The 14,609-nt window shown below is 51.6% G+C and overlaps 5 protein-coding genes across 5 annotated transcripts; 2 read left to right on the top strand and 3 right to left on the bottom strand.

Moving 5' to 3' along the window:
- Nucleotides 1-82: 82 nt before the first annotated feature.
- LOC100900676 (uncharacterized) lies at nucleotides 83-3,365 on the bottom strand. The gene is made up of 5 exons (XM_003740705.2): nucleotides 3,273-3,365; nucleotides 2,912-3,140; nucleotides 1,413-1,608; nucleotides 1,130-1,322; nucleotides 83-967 (listed from the first exon to the last, which is right to left on the bottom strand). The coding sequence occupies exons 1-5, from the start codon at nucleotides 3,363-3,365 to the stop codon at nucleotides 356-358; spliced, it is 1,323 nt and encodes a 440-aa protein (XP_003740753.2). The 3' UTR covers nucleotides 83-355.
- A 1,264-nt stretch (nucleotides 3,366-4,629) lies between these two features.
- On the bottom strand, nucleotides 4,630-7,791 carry LOC100899913 (kinesin-like protein KIF2A). The gene is made up of 4 exons (XM_029110726.1): nucleotides 7,666-7,791; nucleotides 7,258-7,346; nucleotides 6,525-6,940; nucleotides 4,630-6,368 (listed from the first exon to the last, which is right to left on the bottom strand). The coding sequence occupies exons 1-4, from the start codon at nucleotides 7,709-7,711 to the stop codon at nucleotides 4,913-4,915; spliced, it is 2,007 nt and encodes a 668-aa protein (XP_028966559.1). The 5' UTR covers nucleotides 7,712-7,791; the 3' UTR covers nucleotides 4,630-4,912.
- Nucleotides 7,792-8,286: 495 nt separating this feature from the next.
- Nucleotides 8,287-9,002, top strand: Polr1H (RNA polymerase I subunit RpI12). Its single transcript, XM_003740707.2, has 2 exons — nucleotides 8,287-8,583; nucleotides 8,675-9,002. Exons 1-2 carry the CDS (start codon nucleotides 8,404-8,406, stop codon nucleotides 8,876-8,878), a joined length of 384 nt encoding a protein of 127 aa, XP_003740755.1. The 5' UTR covers nucleotides 8,287-8,403; the 3' UTR covers nucleotides 8,879-9,002.
- Nucleotides 9,003-10,021: 1,019 nt separating this feature from the next.
- On the bottom strand, nucleotides 10,022-11,861 carry LOC100900820 (methyltransferase-like protein 7A). The gene is made up of 5 exons (XM_003740706.2): nucleotides 11,733-11,861; nucleotides 11,466-11,616; nucleotides 11,047-11,336; nucleotides 10,404-10,526; nucleotides 10,022-10,332 (listed from the first exon to the last, which is right to left on the bottom strand). The coding sequence occupies exons 1-5, from the start codon at nucleotides 11,859-11,861 to the stop codon at nucleotides 10,219-10,221; spliced, it is 807 nt and encodes a 268-aa protein (XP_003740754.2). The 3' UTR covers nucleotides 10,022-10,218.
- A 1,129-nt stretch (nucleotides 11,862-12,990) lies between these two features.
- Nucleotides 12,991-14,467, top strand: LOC100899780 (zinc finger protein squeeze). The gene is made up of 4 exons (XM_003740778.2): nucleotides 12,991-13,313; nucleotides 13,430-13,588; nucleotides 13,720-13,964; nucleotides 14,053-14,467. Exons 1-4 carry the CDS (start codon nucleotides 13,153-13,155, stop codon nucleotides 14,142-14,144), a joined length of 657 nt encoding a protein of 218 aa, XP_003740826.1. The 5' UTR covers nucleotides 12,991-13,152; the 3' UTR covers nucleotides 14,145-14,467.
- Nucleotides 14,468-14,609: the final 142 nt, after the last annotated feature.

The raw sequence follows: 14,609 nt of genomic DNA, 5'->3' as shown, positions 1-14,609 counted from the left end.
GTGATGGCAGCGTAAATCACTTCCAGGTCGGCGGATATAACAGTACCGTGCTTGTAATACATTGAACGAAACAATGAGTGACTTTACATCTGAGGGACCATTGCTTTTTATTCGATCATTATCGATGTTATACCTTTCGAAAACAGCGTGACCTTCGAGCAGTTTCGGGATCAGCCGCAGGCTCCTTGTCTTGAGCTCATTTACTGTTTACCTCGATTGTTCTCAGAGAGTTGTACCAAACGGATTCCAGCGGACACCGATCATCGTCTCGATTGCCGCCGGAGAAAGTCGAGATATTTCGACTTGTGATTTAGAGTATCGGCCTTTCTGCGGCTCAACGATTCGTGGCTATCACCTAGAAAATGATCTCATACTTGTCCGTGTCCTCGGGTTTTCCGGATCTGCCGTCTGAGTTCCGGACGACAACAGCCATGTCTTCGGGACAACCATCACAATCGCATCGGTTGTTCGCGCAAGTCCATTTGGTACACTGACGCTCCCAGCAGGCGTGGTTGCACCTCTTCGGAACGCATTTGCCATTGAGTGTGACGTCATCGCGAGTCTCATTGGTTCGAGGTCGGAGCCGGAAAACATCGACCGAGACCGTGGAGGTTTCCTCAAGGTCCGAGGACGGGGTAGTTCCGAGGTCATCCGCAGCTTCTGCCTCGGTGGTAGTTGCGACGGATGCTTCAGTGGGCTTCGACGCCTCACACTGACCGCACTGGCAATTACCGTAGCGGCAGCCGACTTTCACGCAGCCCTTGCACATATCATCGCATTCATGCGCGACGCTGCACGTTTCTTGCGGTCTGCCCAAAGAGCGAGGCTCCACCGCGTCCCGATTACTGCAGGAGAGGCATTGGCAGTAGTTCTTCTCGCACGTTGACGTCGTGCAATTCGAGCACACGTGGGAACAGTCTTCCGCTTGCTCACAAGTGTGTTGCATGGTGTAGTACACCTTTGAGCTCTGGAAAATCGAGAAGATTAGATCAGACACAAGTTCGAGGGAGCAGGATCGAGTCTGGAATCTTCAGATCTCCGAGTTGTCCCGGGTCAAAGACTCGGAATCTCAATTTCGTCAATGGGATGAGATCATACAGCGATAATTTTTTCATAGAAATGCGCTCACCGAGCCGTCGTTCTTGCCGAGTGTCTCGAGAAGTTTCGATATATCTCGGAACCGATCTTCGAATCTGGGCATCGTGGGGAAATCGAAGAGCCGAGGGAAACTAGGCACGTTCTGATTGAATCGTGGCGTGTATCCGTTACCGAAAATACTCCGGAAGAATTCCCGTGGGCTTATTTGCCGGGTGCAAAGACATCTGCAACGGAGACCGCAACCTTCTCTCAGCTTCTTCAACGATTAAATCGGTATGGGAGATGCGAGTTGAGAATATCAAACTTTACCCTACCCGCAGCGATTGTTGGATAGACAGATCGCGTCCTGACAGCCCGATCGGCGACACATCGCGGAGCAGAGGAAATTTGAGCATTCGGTCGGACGCGCTTCGTCATCGGCGTCGTCGTCGTCGTCGTCATCGTCTCTGACATTGGGTTTGACAGTCGTCACCGGAGTCCGGACGGTGCTTTCTTCTGCGGGTGATGATTCTGTGGGGAACGAAAACCGAGGTGATAATCGTTCTCAGGAACACATGTCGCGCTGGGTCTGGCGAGGAGTCCTTCATTCATATATAGATTTCGCTTTCGAGTTTCGTCCTGAAGTCTGGTCTCTGAGCCGAACATCGATCTACCTTTGAGTGGGCTCGGATGCGAATATCTGAATATATTGCCCCGGTCAAGTCCTGGAACTCATATCTAGCTCGTTCTGGATTTTGTTTTCGACTGTGTTCTGGACTCCACATTGATCATAATCCACGACTCCCGTTTATTCAGATGAAAAAGCTGTGGTCGCTGACATCGGATACCGTAGCCAAAGATTGCTTGTCGCAGTCGACGCCAGCCGGACCGGACGACTTGATCATCGGATCATTGAGCGAATCCGTTGTTCAGATTGATATCCCTCGTTCGACAGCAGTAATAGTTGAACACAGTTCTCTTGACTCGACCGACGATCCGAAGTCCAACACTCAGTAGATCGAGTAGGGAAATAGCCTTCTGGCGAAGCACCGTTGAATCCGTTCGATTCCAGCGAGTCGGACGGAAACCCGATCCGACAGCGAATACATTCCGTTCCGGTGGCGATTCCCCGCCAGAAAATCTCTCGAAAAACGAGGAGGGCATCGGAATCGGTGGACAGTTGGACAGGCGCGGGACCTCGGGCCGCAAGTCTCGCCCATAATCCGAGCGGGACTCCCCACGGGGATCAAATTTTCCATTTCATAGGAAGAGTCCGAGCTCTGATTATATCCCGTCGTGCGGTGAAGAGCACCGGTGAAGATTCTTGGGACGGGGAGCTTGGTGTTCTTGATCCGGAAAACGCCTGACTCCCCAAAATGATGAGAATGAGCGTCTATCCAAAATGAGCTACGCTTGATGGTCGGATGGAGCGGAGCGATTCGATGAAAAATAATTTCATCACGCAGTCAAAGGAGCCTAATTGGCTGACACGCAATGGAAGCGAAGCTTCCAGAAGATTCGCGACTGCTCCAGCGGCCGCGTTGATAACTAAGTGGATGGTGACTGAAAACACGGCATTCAAAGCTGGGACCATCGAAAGCCGCGGTATTTGGCTCGAACCGAGAAGAGCTCATCGGTAACGGGGGAAGCTTCCAAGAGAACGGATTTCCTTGGGTCGTTCCTAGGGTCTACCCTCAAGACTCCTCAGGGAACCTATCTAAAACTGATCCGGATCGAGCCGAGATAGTGGGGGAACCGCATCTGCGCGTCAAGGAGGAATCCGGAAAGATAGCATCGGGTATAATAATCGAAGACTCCCTATTAGCGGACTCACCGACACCGAAGTCCTGCTCTCTTTCGAGGGCGTTCGATAACCCAACGAGAGCCAATACTGCTAATGCAGCAAACTTCATCCTCAACTCTTGTTTCAGGGGCGTAGTGTTGACTGGCAGCGCGCTTAGAGGCTCGTCGTGTTTATAGCGCCGGCGCGGCATGACGACAAAAGTCGGTGAGGGAAGAGAGTGAAGAGAGACATTTATTTGCTTTGACAGCCAGCCAGCCCGCTGGTGGCAGGAACCCAACTCGATGCATTTCTACGCCCTGATTCAAGTTGCATTGCCCCTGGGCAGAGCACATCATTGTAGAAGGGAGGTATACGGAACGAAGAACTAATCGTCTCGATCGACCCCACTGACACGATGTTTCTTAGAGACCCACAATAGAATCTCGAGGGATAATCCCGAGCGTCCCGTGCGAGACGGTCGTTTCTCTTCATTCGGTGGGGTCATGTCACGAATCACGAACCCAGCCGCGGCGTTGAGGGGTTCGTTCTCTCCGAATTCGATTCGCAACACCTTGGCAACCCCTGAGAACAATCGATAGGCGAGGGGAGAATATTACCGTCTGGCAAAAGATGGTTTCTGGTCTCATATACAGGACTAGGGTTCGAGAAGGAATCTGTCTCTTCGATTCGAGCGGATGATTCAGAGACATTGTCAACACGAAACCACAGAATTTCCGAAGTACGGGGAGCCTTCACAAAAATCAGCAGGGCGATGGAGCGGAATCATATTCGGATGAGTGAAGACCGATGGGATTCAAAACGGAACTTAAGCGCTGCTACCGATCATTCTCGGGTGAGAATTCATCGGTGTTCCATCCGAGGCACAGAACACGATTGAAAATCGTCACATTCCATCCTCGAACAGAAAGCCAATGATCGAACTGCTCTGTCACAACACCGGCCGGATAGAAGCAGTCGAAGGAGGGGGGTGGACGGAGAAGCCGAGTGAGGAATCTAAATTAAGGTAAGAAGTTCGAAATGTACATGAAATGAGGAGTATAATCGGCAATTCATCGCCATCAGGAAACACATCGGAGTTGTACGTGTAAGTCGCCGCGCCGCCTCGTTTCCTTGCATCGAGTCAGCGTAGTATCCCGTCAGTGAGCTCCATTGTTTATGCATGCTTCCACACAGAGCGCGATAGTGAGTCATGTTCCTCCCGACAACCTTCCGGCCGATAACCCGATATGAGAGATCCCGATTTCTGGAGAAGTCGATCATTCTCGTCGACAACCGGCACGCAAAAGAATCGAGACGAGCGGGCTCCCTCTGTCGATAGAAATTCGGCGAGTAAACATGATTCAATCCTTCCCGAAAACCTACGGATGACTGCGCATCAATCCTGAATCATCGTCGGAATCCCGTGGTGCGTATCACCAGCGGAATGGATTGCGTGCCGCTGGCCGATTTTCAGGATTCCGCGGACCTGGCGCTCAAGTCTCATCAGAAACATCTTTCATGGAGCCTGGAGACTCCCACAAACATCTCTGAAGCTCACACCTTCGGATCAGATACGAAACGTGCTCCCGGGAACAACATTCTACGCAGATAGAAATGCTACAAGTCGCTAGGCGATCGGTAATGCCTCAAGCGAAGAAGCATCTTGGCGCCGAGATAAATGTCGCAGAGAAAACGCGTGGATTGATTTGCGGGTTAACGATTCGGCGGAGTGCTCTTTCTTTATTCATGGAGGAATTGCCTTCTCCATTCACGGATGTGAGCGTCTGGGACACCACACTCCACCGGAGCATGGCGCTCGAGATACCTATGTATGTTGACTCGACTGCCGGATAAGCAAACGGTCCCCTTTCCCTCCCCTTCCCGTTCACCATTGAGTGTGCTCATATCTCTTATGTCTGGCTCAGACACGGTGTAAAATCAGGTCGAAGCTCCGTCTCGACTGCGATCCAACTTCGGTAAATGATAAAAAAGCGATTTTCTGACACAACACGCTATAACCAAAACGCGCTACGAACGAACACTTCCGACAAATCAGTGGTTCGCCTCTCGGGCGCACCGTTCTTCCTCGACCAGAGCATCATGGAGGGCCGCTATTTCCGCGGGGAGCCTCTGAGTCCTTTCCGTCACGATGCCGACCTTGGCCATCGCTTCCTGCAATTTATTCATATACTCGACCGCATCGTAATTGGGGTCGTCGGCCATGTGTCGCGCTGCCTGTAGTCCTATGAGGAAGTCTTCAACGTCCGAGATCAGGTCGAGATGTTCCTCGAGAACTCGTTCCTCCGATTCTTGGACAGCGGCGCAGGCGCGCTCCAGGTCGTTATTGGCCATGCTGTTATCCGCTCCAACACCGTCGTCCTCCATAAGCTCATCGTCGTCCTCGTCGGTCGGAGCCATCGCTCGCTCCCCAGCGACGAGTTCTTTCACCCGGTCGGCGTATCGGAGGGTGTTGAGTGTGTATTCGCAAGACGATTTGCCCGGCGAGATCATGGCAATCATGCAAGTTCGACTCTTCTCGCCAATGAACGAGTCTTTGAGGATATGCGTGAGTCGAGATTGTCTGAACGGCAAATGGCTGCTTCTACGACCCAGAGCTCGAATGCACTCTTTCAGGGCAAGGAGGCTCATGTTGATATCGGCAGCTTCTCTTCTTCCCTGGTGGTCATTGGTCTTCCACGTGTCCGAGGCTCTCTCGTTTCCAGCCAGATCGATGAGACTGAAGCGGCCGTGGAGCCTCATGTCTCGACCCGCCTGCCGGTAGAGACTGATCTGGAAGATTGCATGCGACCGAGAGGAGTTCGAGTTAGCGGTAGTGCTCCCGGAGGTCCGGCAGGAGTTACCCTGCTGAATCAGCGAGAGGACGTCCTGCACGGAGTGCACCTTGGTCTCTGAGAGACCGACCACCTGCACTTGTTGTTTGCCTTCCATGATTCGCAGCAGTTTTTTCCCATTCAATAGATCGAAAACTTTCCCGCTGTAGATTTCGAAAAAGCTGGCGCAGACGATGAAGTGCTCGCCGGCATACTGAGCCGAGTTGTTCATCGCGAATATATCCTTAGCAGCGAAATAATATACCCCTTTGTCGACTTGCTGGGTACTCTTGTTGTCGCTCACGAAGCAGCCCCCCATTGTGTGGGTTTTTCCTGAGCCGGTCTGACCGTACGCGAAGCAGGTTGCCATACCTCCCTCGAAGATCGACTTGACCAGAGGCTTTGCAGTGTAGCGGTAGACTTGTTCGTTGTCGGCTTGCTCGTCGAATGCATAGTCGAAGCGGAACGGTGAGTTTTCGAGGTACGGAGTTAAATCCACTTTGAACTTGGGTTCATGGAGAACCAGATGGTCCCTCGAAGGCACTGTGATAATGTCGACGTCTTGCTTGTTGAGCTCCTTCCGATTCATCGGTCGTTTCCGAACGGCCACTATGATTCGCTGATTCGTCGGCGGTCCTGTCGATGGTGGGACTCTCTTGATCTGGCTGCGATAATCTCTGGAAATTCAGAAAAAAATCAACTTGAAATACGATTTCCGGAAACGGCGGGCACACTCGATTGATATGGAAGCCCTCCGAAGAACTCGCGTCCCGATTGAACCTCGAGGACCCCGGGGTCCTTGGTGACCAACGCTGGATGGCACGCGAACTCACTCGATCATATGTAGGAAATTCTTGTCGGCCGAGTTTTTCGGCGGAGGATTCTGAGTTCCGAAGACCGTTGGTCGAGCCATTTTCGCAGGTTGCGCAGGAGCTGTCTCCCGAGCCATCGCCGGGACTTCGGATCTCCTCACGCCGAGAGGTTCGCGTTTTTCCCTGGTGGAGGTGGGTTTGCGGAACCCCGCGGACGATCCGTGAGCACCTCCAGTCGGCGCTTGAGCCCTCGGTGGATCACTGTTACTCATCATTGCTGTCGCTCGAGGGATTCGGCCGGCTGGCATTTGGGAACGACGCTCGACCGGCGCGGGCTTCTTCAGCGCGCTAACCACAGGCGGCGGAATCTCTGGTCGGGTCGTCGTCGGAGTGTTCTCCTTTTGTCGATTCAATTCCATCATTTCCCGGATGGACACCTGGAGGATACAAATTGGCTCATGCTTCCGTATCGAAGAGCTTCGTCAACCATTGCTCTGACGCTGACCGAGAGAAATTCCCTTCCAGCCAGCCTGGTCCGACAGCACGATCTGATCCCCCGATCTCGGCACGTCCATCTTTCAGGAGGTTCGCTTCTCTTCCAACACATCCGCAAAGCTCGCAGAGGATCCCCCCGTTTCGAGTGTTACAGCCCATCATCAACTTCGGATATGTCTCCAACTTGGAACACGGTTCCGGAGGGAAGCCGGTATGCTATCAGTCATCCGTTACCATGCTGTAGTGAGCGTACACTGACCTCTTTCCCTTTGGTCTCCCCGTTTTCACTCCATTCTACCTGCACCAATGCACCATTTATTCCAATGATAGTGGCAGCGTGGACGATGCCTGGAAGAAAGAACGGCTATCCATCGGAACTACTGTCCAATCTGGGCCCCACTGACTGAGCAACCTCCCGAGTCATCGACTATCATCGGTTCCGAGCTGTGGTCGTTCCCCTCATTCGAAATAAACTCAGACCCCCCCTGACGGCAGGCCAATGAAAAGTCGAGAAGGTCACAGCCCGCCCAACCAAATGCAACGCTTCATTTGCTTCCGTAATTCGGTAATCGCTCATTCGTATTTCCAACGGTATTCCGCTTCCAGGAGCTTATCCTAAGCCGGACAAGTCGTCCCTCGACATCTCGGGTGCTATCAAATAACTGACCGTTTGACCTCTTGATGAGGATTTCGCTGCCGGGCTTGAAGTCCATGGTTTATCAAAGCAAAGGATCCGAATAGTAACAATGATAAGTAAGGATCCGTTGAGGCGCTCACTTAAATGTCGCGCTGCAGTGAAGGTTCGCCTTGTTTCGCCGTCAGCAGACGACACAGTGGTTTGGCGCGAGATTTCGAAACGACACGAGCTATCTTCCTGACGTGGCCCTGAAGCTTCCTCTGGGTAAGTTCGCCTCACGGTCGATCTTCGGAGCCCTCTGTCGACTCCGAGACCCCGGCAAGCTGATCCGCGAACCGACTGGGGAGCTCTGATCTAGATTCCGACGGGGAGTGACTCCCACCGGGGACGCTTCCGTTATAAATGATCTCGCCTGGATGCTCTCGTGACATTTCGGGCCTGGGATCCCTGAGTCCAGGAACTCGGGGGAGCCCAGCGTTCCCGGGAACGGAACCTCAATACCCTTACAGTGAAGACTCAGATTCGAGAGTTCAAACTTCGACGCAAATTATGCGATCCGTCCCTAGGTGGCGCTTTGCGCGACCCGTGTTTTCCTTTAGAGAGAGAGTATGACAAAGGTAAACAATAAACAAACACGTGCTCATTCCTCATTCCTGTCTCTCCGTTCATGAAATCTCGAAGACTGAAAGGGTGCGCGCAGACTCCTGTTTGATCCTCGCTTTTTGCTCATCAATATCTCCGGAGCGGACGAGGATACAAGGACAACCCATGGAGACGGACAACGGTAATGACCGCGGTCCCGAATACTTCTCCGGAGAGCTCGAATTTTGCTCCGTCTGCGGGAGCATTCTACCATTAGCTGATGCGACGAAATTCGTTGTGTGCCGACTGTGTTCAACGTCTATCCCTATCGAGAACTTCCACGGCATGGAGACGAAGTCTGTTGTGGTAAGAGCCCGAGGCCCGGTTCTTGACGAAAATTTCGATACCTCTACAAATGATCTATTGGTTCTGAGTTCTGACTCCTGATAATCCTCAGGTGTACAATGATCGCGAGACGGCGCTCAAAGGTGCTGTACAAAAAGATGACGGGGTGGTTGGTCCAACGGTGGACAGAGTCTGTGTGAAATGTGGTCGTGAAGGCATGACATACGCCACACTTCAAACCCGGAGTGCTGACGAGGGCCAGACAATTTTCTACTCCTGTCCAGATTGTGGTCATCAAGAAAACGAGAATTCGTGATCGAATTCAGAGATTGACTGAATATCGAGTTTGTTGTGATATTGCATGATTGAAGTTTGTGAACATGCAGAGAACCTGTTCAGCTAGCAGCTAGCTGCTTCTCTCGAATAAAGGCCAGATTCATGGCAGATATTCCAAATGTGAAGCTCAATTTCCCTCAGCAAATGTCTGCATATTCTGTTGGATTTGCTCTGAATACGTCGTAGGGTAAATCCGACACCGACGACCATCTACATTCTCCGGGGCTATTCGCGCAATTCCCACATATGCATGTTATCGCTCAATTTCTCGACGATCCCAATTCAATGCTTCTTTCGATATTTGATCTCGATGACGCTTGTACGTGGGTGGATGGACGGCAGAGCCTGCCTCCGAGTCAAGCCGAGGATTGAACGTTCTTGATGATGACTCTGATGGCAATCGTAACGGAGCCCTCACAGGGGATCCGATGATGACAAGTAGGGCTCCAACGAGTTCAATGCGGCTAGCCCTTCCCCCACAGACTGTGAAGCCCCTACCACTCGAGTATTCGGTCGATCTTACCGACCCTGACCTAGGACTCCAGTGATGGAAAGGAATTATGCTTCCGAAATCCTCGAAAGCGAAATGGCCGATGTGTGGGAGGAGGCATCTCGTCGGTCATCAGATGACTCGGAAACAGCGGGTCGAGCCTCCCCCTTCCTCACCTCTCCAAGGTCGCTGACGGAAATTCTCGATAGGGAATCGAGGAGGCATTCACCCCTCGGTAAGTCTCCGACGACCTCCCGGAGAGAAGTAGATGAGCTCAAGCAGATCAATCACTCTTCGGCAGCCGAGACCTCTCGAGAACCTAGGGACGAATCAAAAGGTTCCTAACGGCACGTCTCTCGAGCACGCTGTATAATCACGTTTCGATCATGGCCTCCGTAATTGAGCATTCCAAAGGGCTCCGCTTCCGATGTTTCTGAGATCAGGACAAGGATCCATCTAGTGTACGCTCTCCCGATCAATGATTCCCCTTGAGACTGTCTGCATTAGATGCACTGAATGATTTCCTGGGAATCCGCGGAGCGGTTTGATCACTCAAATAGTTCCTCCGGGCAGCTCCTCAAACATGTGAGCCTAGTGATTCCCGGAATGAGTGGTCGGATTATTATGGAGACATGGACTTCGCCTCAAGTTCCTTTGTACTTTATTTGTGATTCAATTCAACGAGTTCTGTGGAAAAATTAGAAATCCTGACTACGGAGCTCACTTCGTCCAGCAAAGAGCTCCTGCGAGCGGTTCGGGATCCTTTTGACTGAAAGAGCTGATCATCCATTGAAGTCGAATCGTAAACGGCCGTGATCCCCCTGGGGATTTTATTTGACGGCGTAGCCTACGATGAGTGGTCGGATGAGGAAAGGGATCTCAGCGGGTAAATATCTTTTTTGGTTCACCGCACGGAAGCCGACGTACTCGATCACCTCGGAAACCTGTCGGAGGACCGCATTAGAAGTCTGACCTTTTGCTATCCATATCACTCGAGGTTGGATAGCGAACTCACCCTCCGGGAGACGTTGCATCCATCGTTGCAGACTCTCCATAAGGGGTTGACAGCCTTCTGTATGGAGTAGCCCCAGCTCTTATCGGGATACTGTTCGTGCTCGACGAAGTAATATTTTCCTCCCTGGAAATGAAATCAACATTCTACGAATTTTGGGTTATGCGGTTGCGCGGTAGGGAGCTCCCTGGCGACTTCTTGCTCTGATTGGGGATCCCTCAGCGGCCGCCACGGAATGTCGTCGTTTCAGCTCTTCGTGTCTCGCTCGCGCAATCGAAGTTTATTTTCGCAACCCCTCGGCTGCTTTCGTCGAAGATATTATCCGAAGGAATCGAGCGAGACAATGGCTCATTGACTTATCGGTATTCGTTTCTCAGTCCGACAAAGATGTTGGAAGCAGACGATGACGCTTCCGGATCTTCAACAGAACGAACGTAAAGTTGTGCGTGAGGTCGTGCGTATTCGCCTGATTGAGCACCAGGGTTCCAGCTGGGGTTGCGCAAGTTCGCGAAGAATTTTCAGTGATCATTCCACCGGGAAAAATTCCATGTTTCCCATCCAGTCCGTGATCCGAAGTACTCTCTCGCTTGACCTCACGATTCCACGGGACCGTTCCGCACGCCGCACCCTTCCCAAATCGACTTACTTTTGCAAGAACCCGCTTGATCTCTCTCATGGTCAGAGCGATATCCTCCACCGAACAGCAGACTAAGGTGCCGATGATCACATCCACCGATTCGTCTTCTAGTTCACTCATGTTCTCGGGAGAGCCTTTCAGAAACTTCTCCACCTGCACATGAGGGAATTCGTGTCGGTGCTCTTGATAGTATTTCTCGAATACTCCGTCATTTTCGTACGAAATCAGTTTTGAGCCTCGAGGGTAAAACTCCACGTTGGTACCAGTTCCTGGACTCAGCTCTAGGATGCGGATTTTCCCTGGAAAGAAACACACAGCTCATTATCGTCCCGCGTTTCGCGCTAATAGGTCAGTCGCTGTGGAGTATTGCGAAAGTCGCGATCGAACGAAGTCAGCGGATTGCGTTGGAGCCCCGCCGCAGGACTCACCTTCGGATCGAAGCTTCGGATCGCTCGAAACTACTTCTCTGATGTCTTCGAAAAGGACTTTCTTGAAACGAGCCAGCTTCTGAGCGTTTTGTTTCGTTTTGAGATTCTCTCCATGCAAAAGGCTCAAAATCTGGCGACCACCCAACCTGACCTAGACGTTCGTGTGATGGAAGTTCTAGTTTTAGTCCCTGTTTGATTTCCACGGCGGCGGGAACGCTCCCCAGATGGTCGACTCTACCAAACACGGTGGTAATGGAGATTACAAACCTGTTTCCTAAGGATAATCGCCGCCACAAAGCCAATTAGAGGCGCAGTCCATAGTAGAGCAGGGCGTTTTTGAAGGAACTTGACTTGACTGAGGGCAGTCTTCTGCAATACCGAACTCTGTTCCGACATCCTGGTCACAGGGATCTGCAATGTCAAGCATTCGCACTCTCGCTCCGTTCTCTGCACCTGAGCGCGGTTTTCCGAAATGTCGGATCGTATTGAAAACGTCGGGAGCAACTTACATGACATCAAACTGCCCACAGACTAGCGCTCGTTGCATTTTCGAAGCCCCAACCGTCGCAACTGAGCAATTTCTTTCCCCTCCCAGATCTGAAAATAGCTCCCCTTACCCGTTGATTCGTTGGCTAGCCGCGACAAAACATTCGGTTCGCGTTTTCGCGGCTCGCTCCGAGCTCTCCTTGCCGGCCACCGGCGCCGGAGCCGCGTTACGTAAGTCAGTCGTGCAGCCGGCAGACGGTCGGTCGGTCGATCTAGTGAAAGTATCCGCAGTGGGCCAATGACCCAGACGCTTTCTTCCAAGGCGAACGTCATCGACCATGATCATGCAGGTGGAGCAGAATAAGAGAGTGGGCTCTTCGCGATAGCGCCCCCGCTACACTTGGATCCAGCGCATCCATTGAATGAGAAGGTGATGCATCAGCATGATCAGCATCTCATACCGAGTTACTTCCCCGATCTTATTCCAGGCCCACGGGGAGGGAGCGCCCGTTTCGTTATAAGTCCTGGATGCGAGCGCATCCAGCGAGAAATGTGAGTTTTGCTGCTCGCGGACGCTTCCCGGCGAATACCGAATTTTCAAGCCGAGTTCCCGAGCCAGGAAAGAGGAAGGGAATATCGCCAAACTCTGGTTCAGGAAAATGTTGCTGCGAGAGGGATGTGATTCCGGCCAGATACGCGAAGTCGGAAATATTGTGAGGGTGAAGCTCAACAAGCCTCGAGCCGGTTTTTCGCTGAGCATTCCTGAAAATCCGGTCACTCCTGAACCGTCGTCTGAGTGTTGAAGTTTTGAGAGAATTTACTTTTGCTATCCGAAGCGGGCGAACGGAGCGTTTCACTAGAAGATGAAGCAATTCAAGCTCGTTCGCCTCGCAATAGAACAGTGCGGTACTTCTTCGTTATTCACCCTTGCTGATGAAGCGTCCGACGTGCTTGCGAGGTGCGAATATCGACAGACTTACGTCACAGATGTTCGCTGGGAGAAAACATCCAATTTGAACAAAACAAAGGAAATATATCGGCTCGAGCGCTCAGAAGAAGAAACCAGTATAGCTCTGTAAAACGGTGGGAAAGAGATGTTCTTCTCCTTTAGAAAGGTGTTCCTGAAGAAAAATATGAAAGGCAATCAGGTGAGGAAGGTCGTTCGCCGAGGAGCTCCGGACGCCTGAGGAACCTGTCGGTGATGGTTTCGATTGGTATTCCAGAGCCTCTGGCGGAGACTTTTAAGTATTCTAATCTTGGATGGACGTGGGAAGGGCAGAAAAAAGAATCGATCATCATCGAGAACGACGACTACGTTCGCTTTCGATTGTCACTGCAACCACCGGTGTGCTTCGATTGCCGGTATGCCGAATCGGCTTCATGCGAAACTCAATGTAATTCGAGATGTGGGCAAATCGATTATCGTCAATCGATACCGTGAAGAGATATAGTGACTTCATTTGACTCCTTGTCTCTAGCATACTCATGGATTCCCATATTGCGCTCTATCAACACTGCCGCACGCATCATCCGAAGAGTTTAGTCATCGCTCAGTGCTGTGAGGCTGAATTCTACACTTTACTTGCTTTCGCAGCGCATTGCGAATCTGCTCACACAGGACAGCACATCTGCATCAGGTTCTGATCTATGCCAGCGAAATATACAAAGCACCCTACCTCTTTCGGCCCGCCTCGGCGCAATCGTGACCGTCTGCCCTGACCTCTCTTTCTACGGCACATGACATACCTTTCCAATCGGCGTTCTTCAGGTGCCACAAATTCTTTGAGTCAAGAGCGGCTCTGGACAACCATGTGTTCGAACACAGGTCCGACGCAGGGAGCTATGCCATATTCTGCATTGTGTGTGGTATGTTCGAGACATCCGAGGCGGGAATCGAAAGTCATCTTCGGCGGGAACACGACATCGACGAAGGGAAAGAATCGCATTACATTTGCCGCGTCCCTCGGCTCGCTCTAGAGATGACGAAAATCCTATCGGAGAATAAGAATCAGGGTCTGTACCCTTTGGAGAATCAGATATTCACGGATAATATACGATCTACATAAAAGTACATCATTGTCACTGTTGGAGAGCCTTCCAGAAGGTGCCCTGCAAAAAGCTCCGTGCTCGTTCACACCGACCCTGAAAGACTGCATGACGTACACTCTCCAAGGTGCTCTGTCAATGGCGTGAGGATACGATCAGCTATCTCTTAGAGCAGACTCGTCCCAGCTCAGCATCTGCGAGGATCCGAGCAGCGAGCAATCACGGATGCTGAAGTGACTAATGAATCGTCCATGCCAGTCTGGAAATTACTGAGAGGATCCTTATCACCGATGAGACCGAAAGTTTTTCAACCGGAATATTTTCGTTCGAGCTCGCTTGAGCTCGGAATTTTAATTTCTCATCATCGACGATACTCCCATTCCCCATCGAACGTTGTACGGTATCATGGAGCGTCTTTCTGACAAACTTGGTAATAAATCGAAGATACGTTTCAAAATTTGTGAAAAAAATCCAGGTTCTTCCTATCATGTGGGACCTGATGACCTGCGAACCTGATCGCAGGAGTCTCACGGAAAAAACTCGTCGCTATGAGTTCACGGTGACCGACGTCTAGTCACGGCACGAAATGGCCGTTTTTGGGATCTCGCCACT

This window comes from Galendromus occidentalis, unplaced genomic scaffold (assembly GCF_000255335.2).
Source record: "Galendromus occidentalis unplaced genomic scaffold, Mocc_1.1 scf7180000077086, whole genome shotgun sequence".
Taxonomy (NCBI): Eukaryota; Metazoa; Arthropoda; class Arachnida; order Mesostigmata; family Phytoseiidae; genus Galendromus; species Galendromus occidentalis.
Note: the sequence above shows the minus strand (reverse complement) of the source record. Positions and strands in the feature narration are given on the sequence as shown.

Coding starts and splice junctions, on each gene's coding strand:
- LOC100900676 (XM_003740705.2), bottom strand. CDS start 3,365: ATGACCCCACCGAATGAAGAGAAACGACCGTCTCGCACGGGACGCTCG. Junction 3,141..3,272: donor GGGTCTCTAAGAAACATCGT/GTCAGTGGGGTC, acceptor TCCTGCCACCAG/CGGGCTGGCTGGCTGTCAAA. Junction 1,609..2,911: donor AGAGCAGGACTTCGGTGTCG/GTGAGTCCGCTA, acceptor CGTTCCCCACAG/AATCATCACCCGCAGAAGAA.
- LOC100899913 (XM_029110726.1), bottom strand. CDS start 7,711: ATGGACTTCAAGCCCGGCAGCGAAATCCTCATCAAGAGGTCAAACG. Junction 7,347..7,665: donor CCTCATCAAGAGGTCAAACG/GTCAGTTATTTG, acceptor TCTTTCTTCCAG/GCATCGTCCACGCTGCCACT. Junction 6,369..6,524: donor AATTTCCTACATATGATCGA/GTGAGTTCGCGT, acceptor CTGAATTTCCAG/AGATTATCGCAGCCAGATCA.
- Polr1H (XM_003740707.2), top strand. CDS start 8,404: ATGGAGACGGACAACGGTAATGACCGCGGTCCCGAATACTTCTCCGGA. Junction 8,584..8,674: donor TGGAGACGAAGTCTGTTGTG/GTAAGAGCCCGA, acceptor GATAATCCTCAG/GTGTACAATGATCGCGAGAC.
- LOC100900820 (XM_003740706.2), bottom strand. CDS start 11,861: ATGTCGGAACAGAGTTCGGTATTGCAGAAGACTGCCCTCAGTCAAGTC. Junction 11,617..11,732: donor CGATTATCCTTAGGAAACAG/GTTTGTAATCTC, acceptor ACGAACGTCTAG/GTCAGGTTGGGTGGTCGCCA. Junction 10,527..11,046: donor TCAAGCGGGTTCTTGCAAAA/GTAAGTCGATTT, acceptor TTTCATTTCCAG/GGAGGAAAATATTACTTCGT.
- LOC100899780 (XM_003740778.2), top strand. CDS start 13,153: ATGGTTTCGATTGGTATTCCAGAGCCTCTGGCGGAGACTTTTAAGTAT. Junction 13,314..13,429: donor CCGGTGTGCTTCGATTGCCG/GTATGCCGAATC, acceptor CCTTGTCTCTAG/CATACTCATGGATTCCCATA. Junction 13,589..13,719: donor GGACAGCACATCTGCATCAG/GTTCTGATCTAT, acceptor GGCGTTCTTCAG/GTGCCACAAATTCTTTGAGT.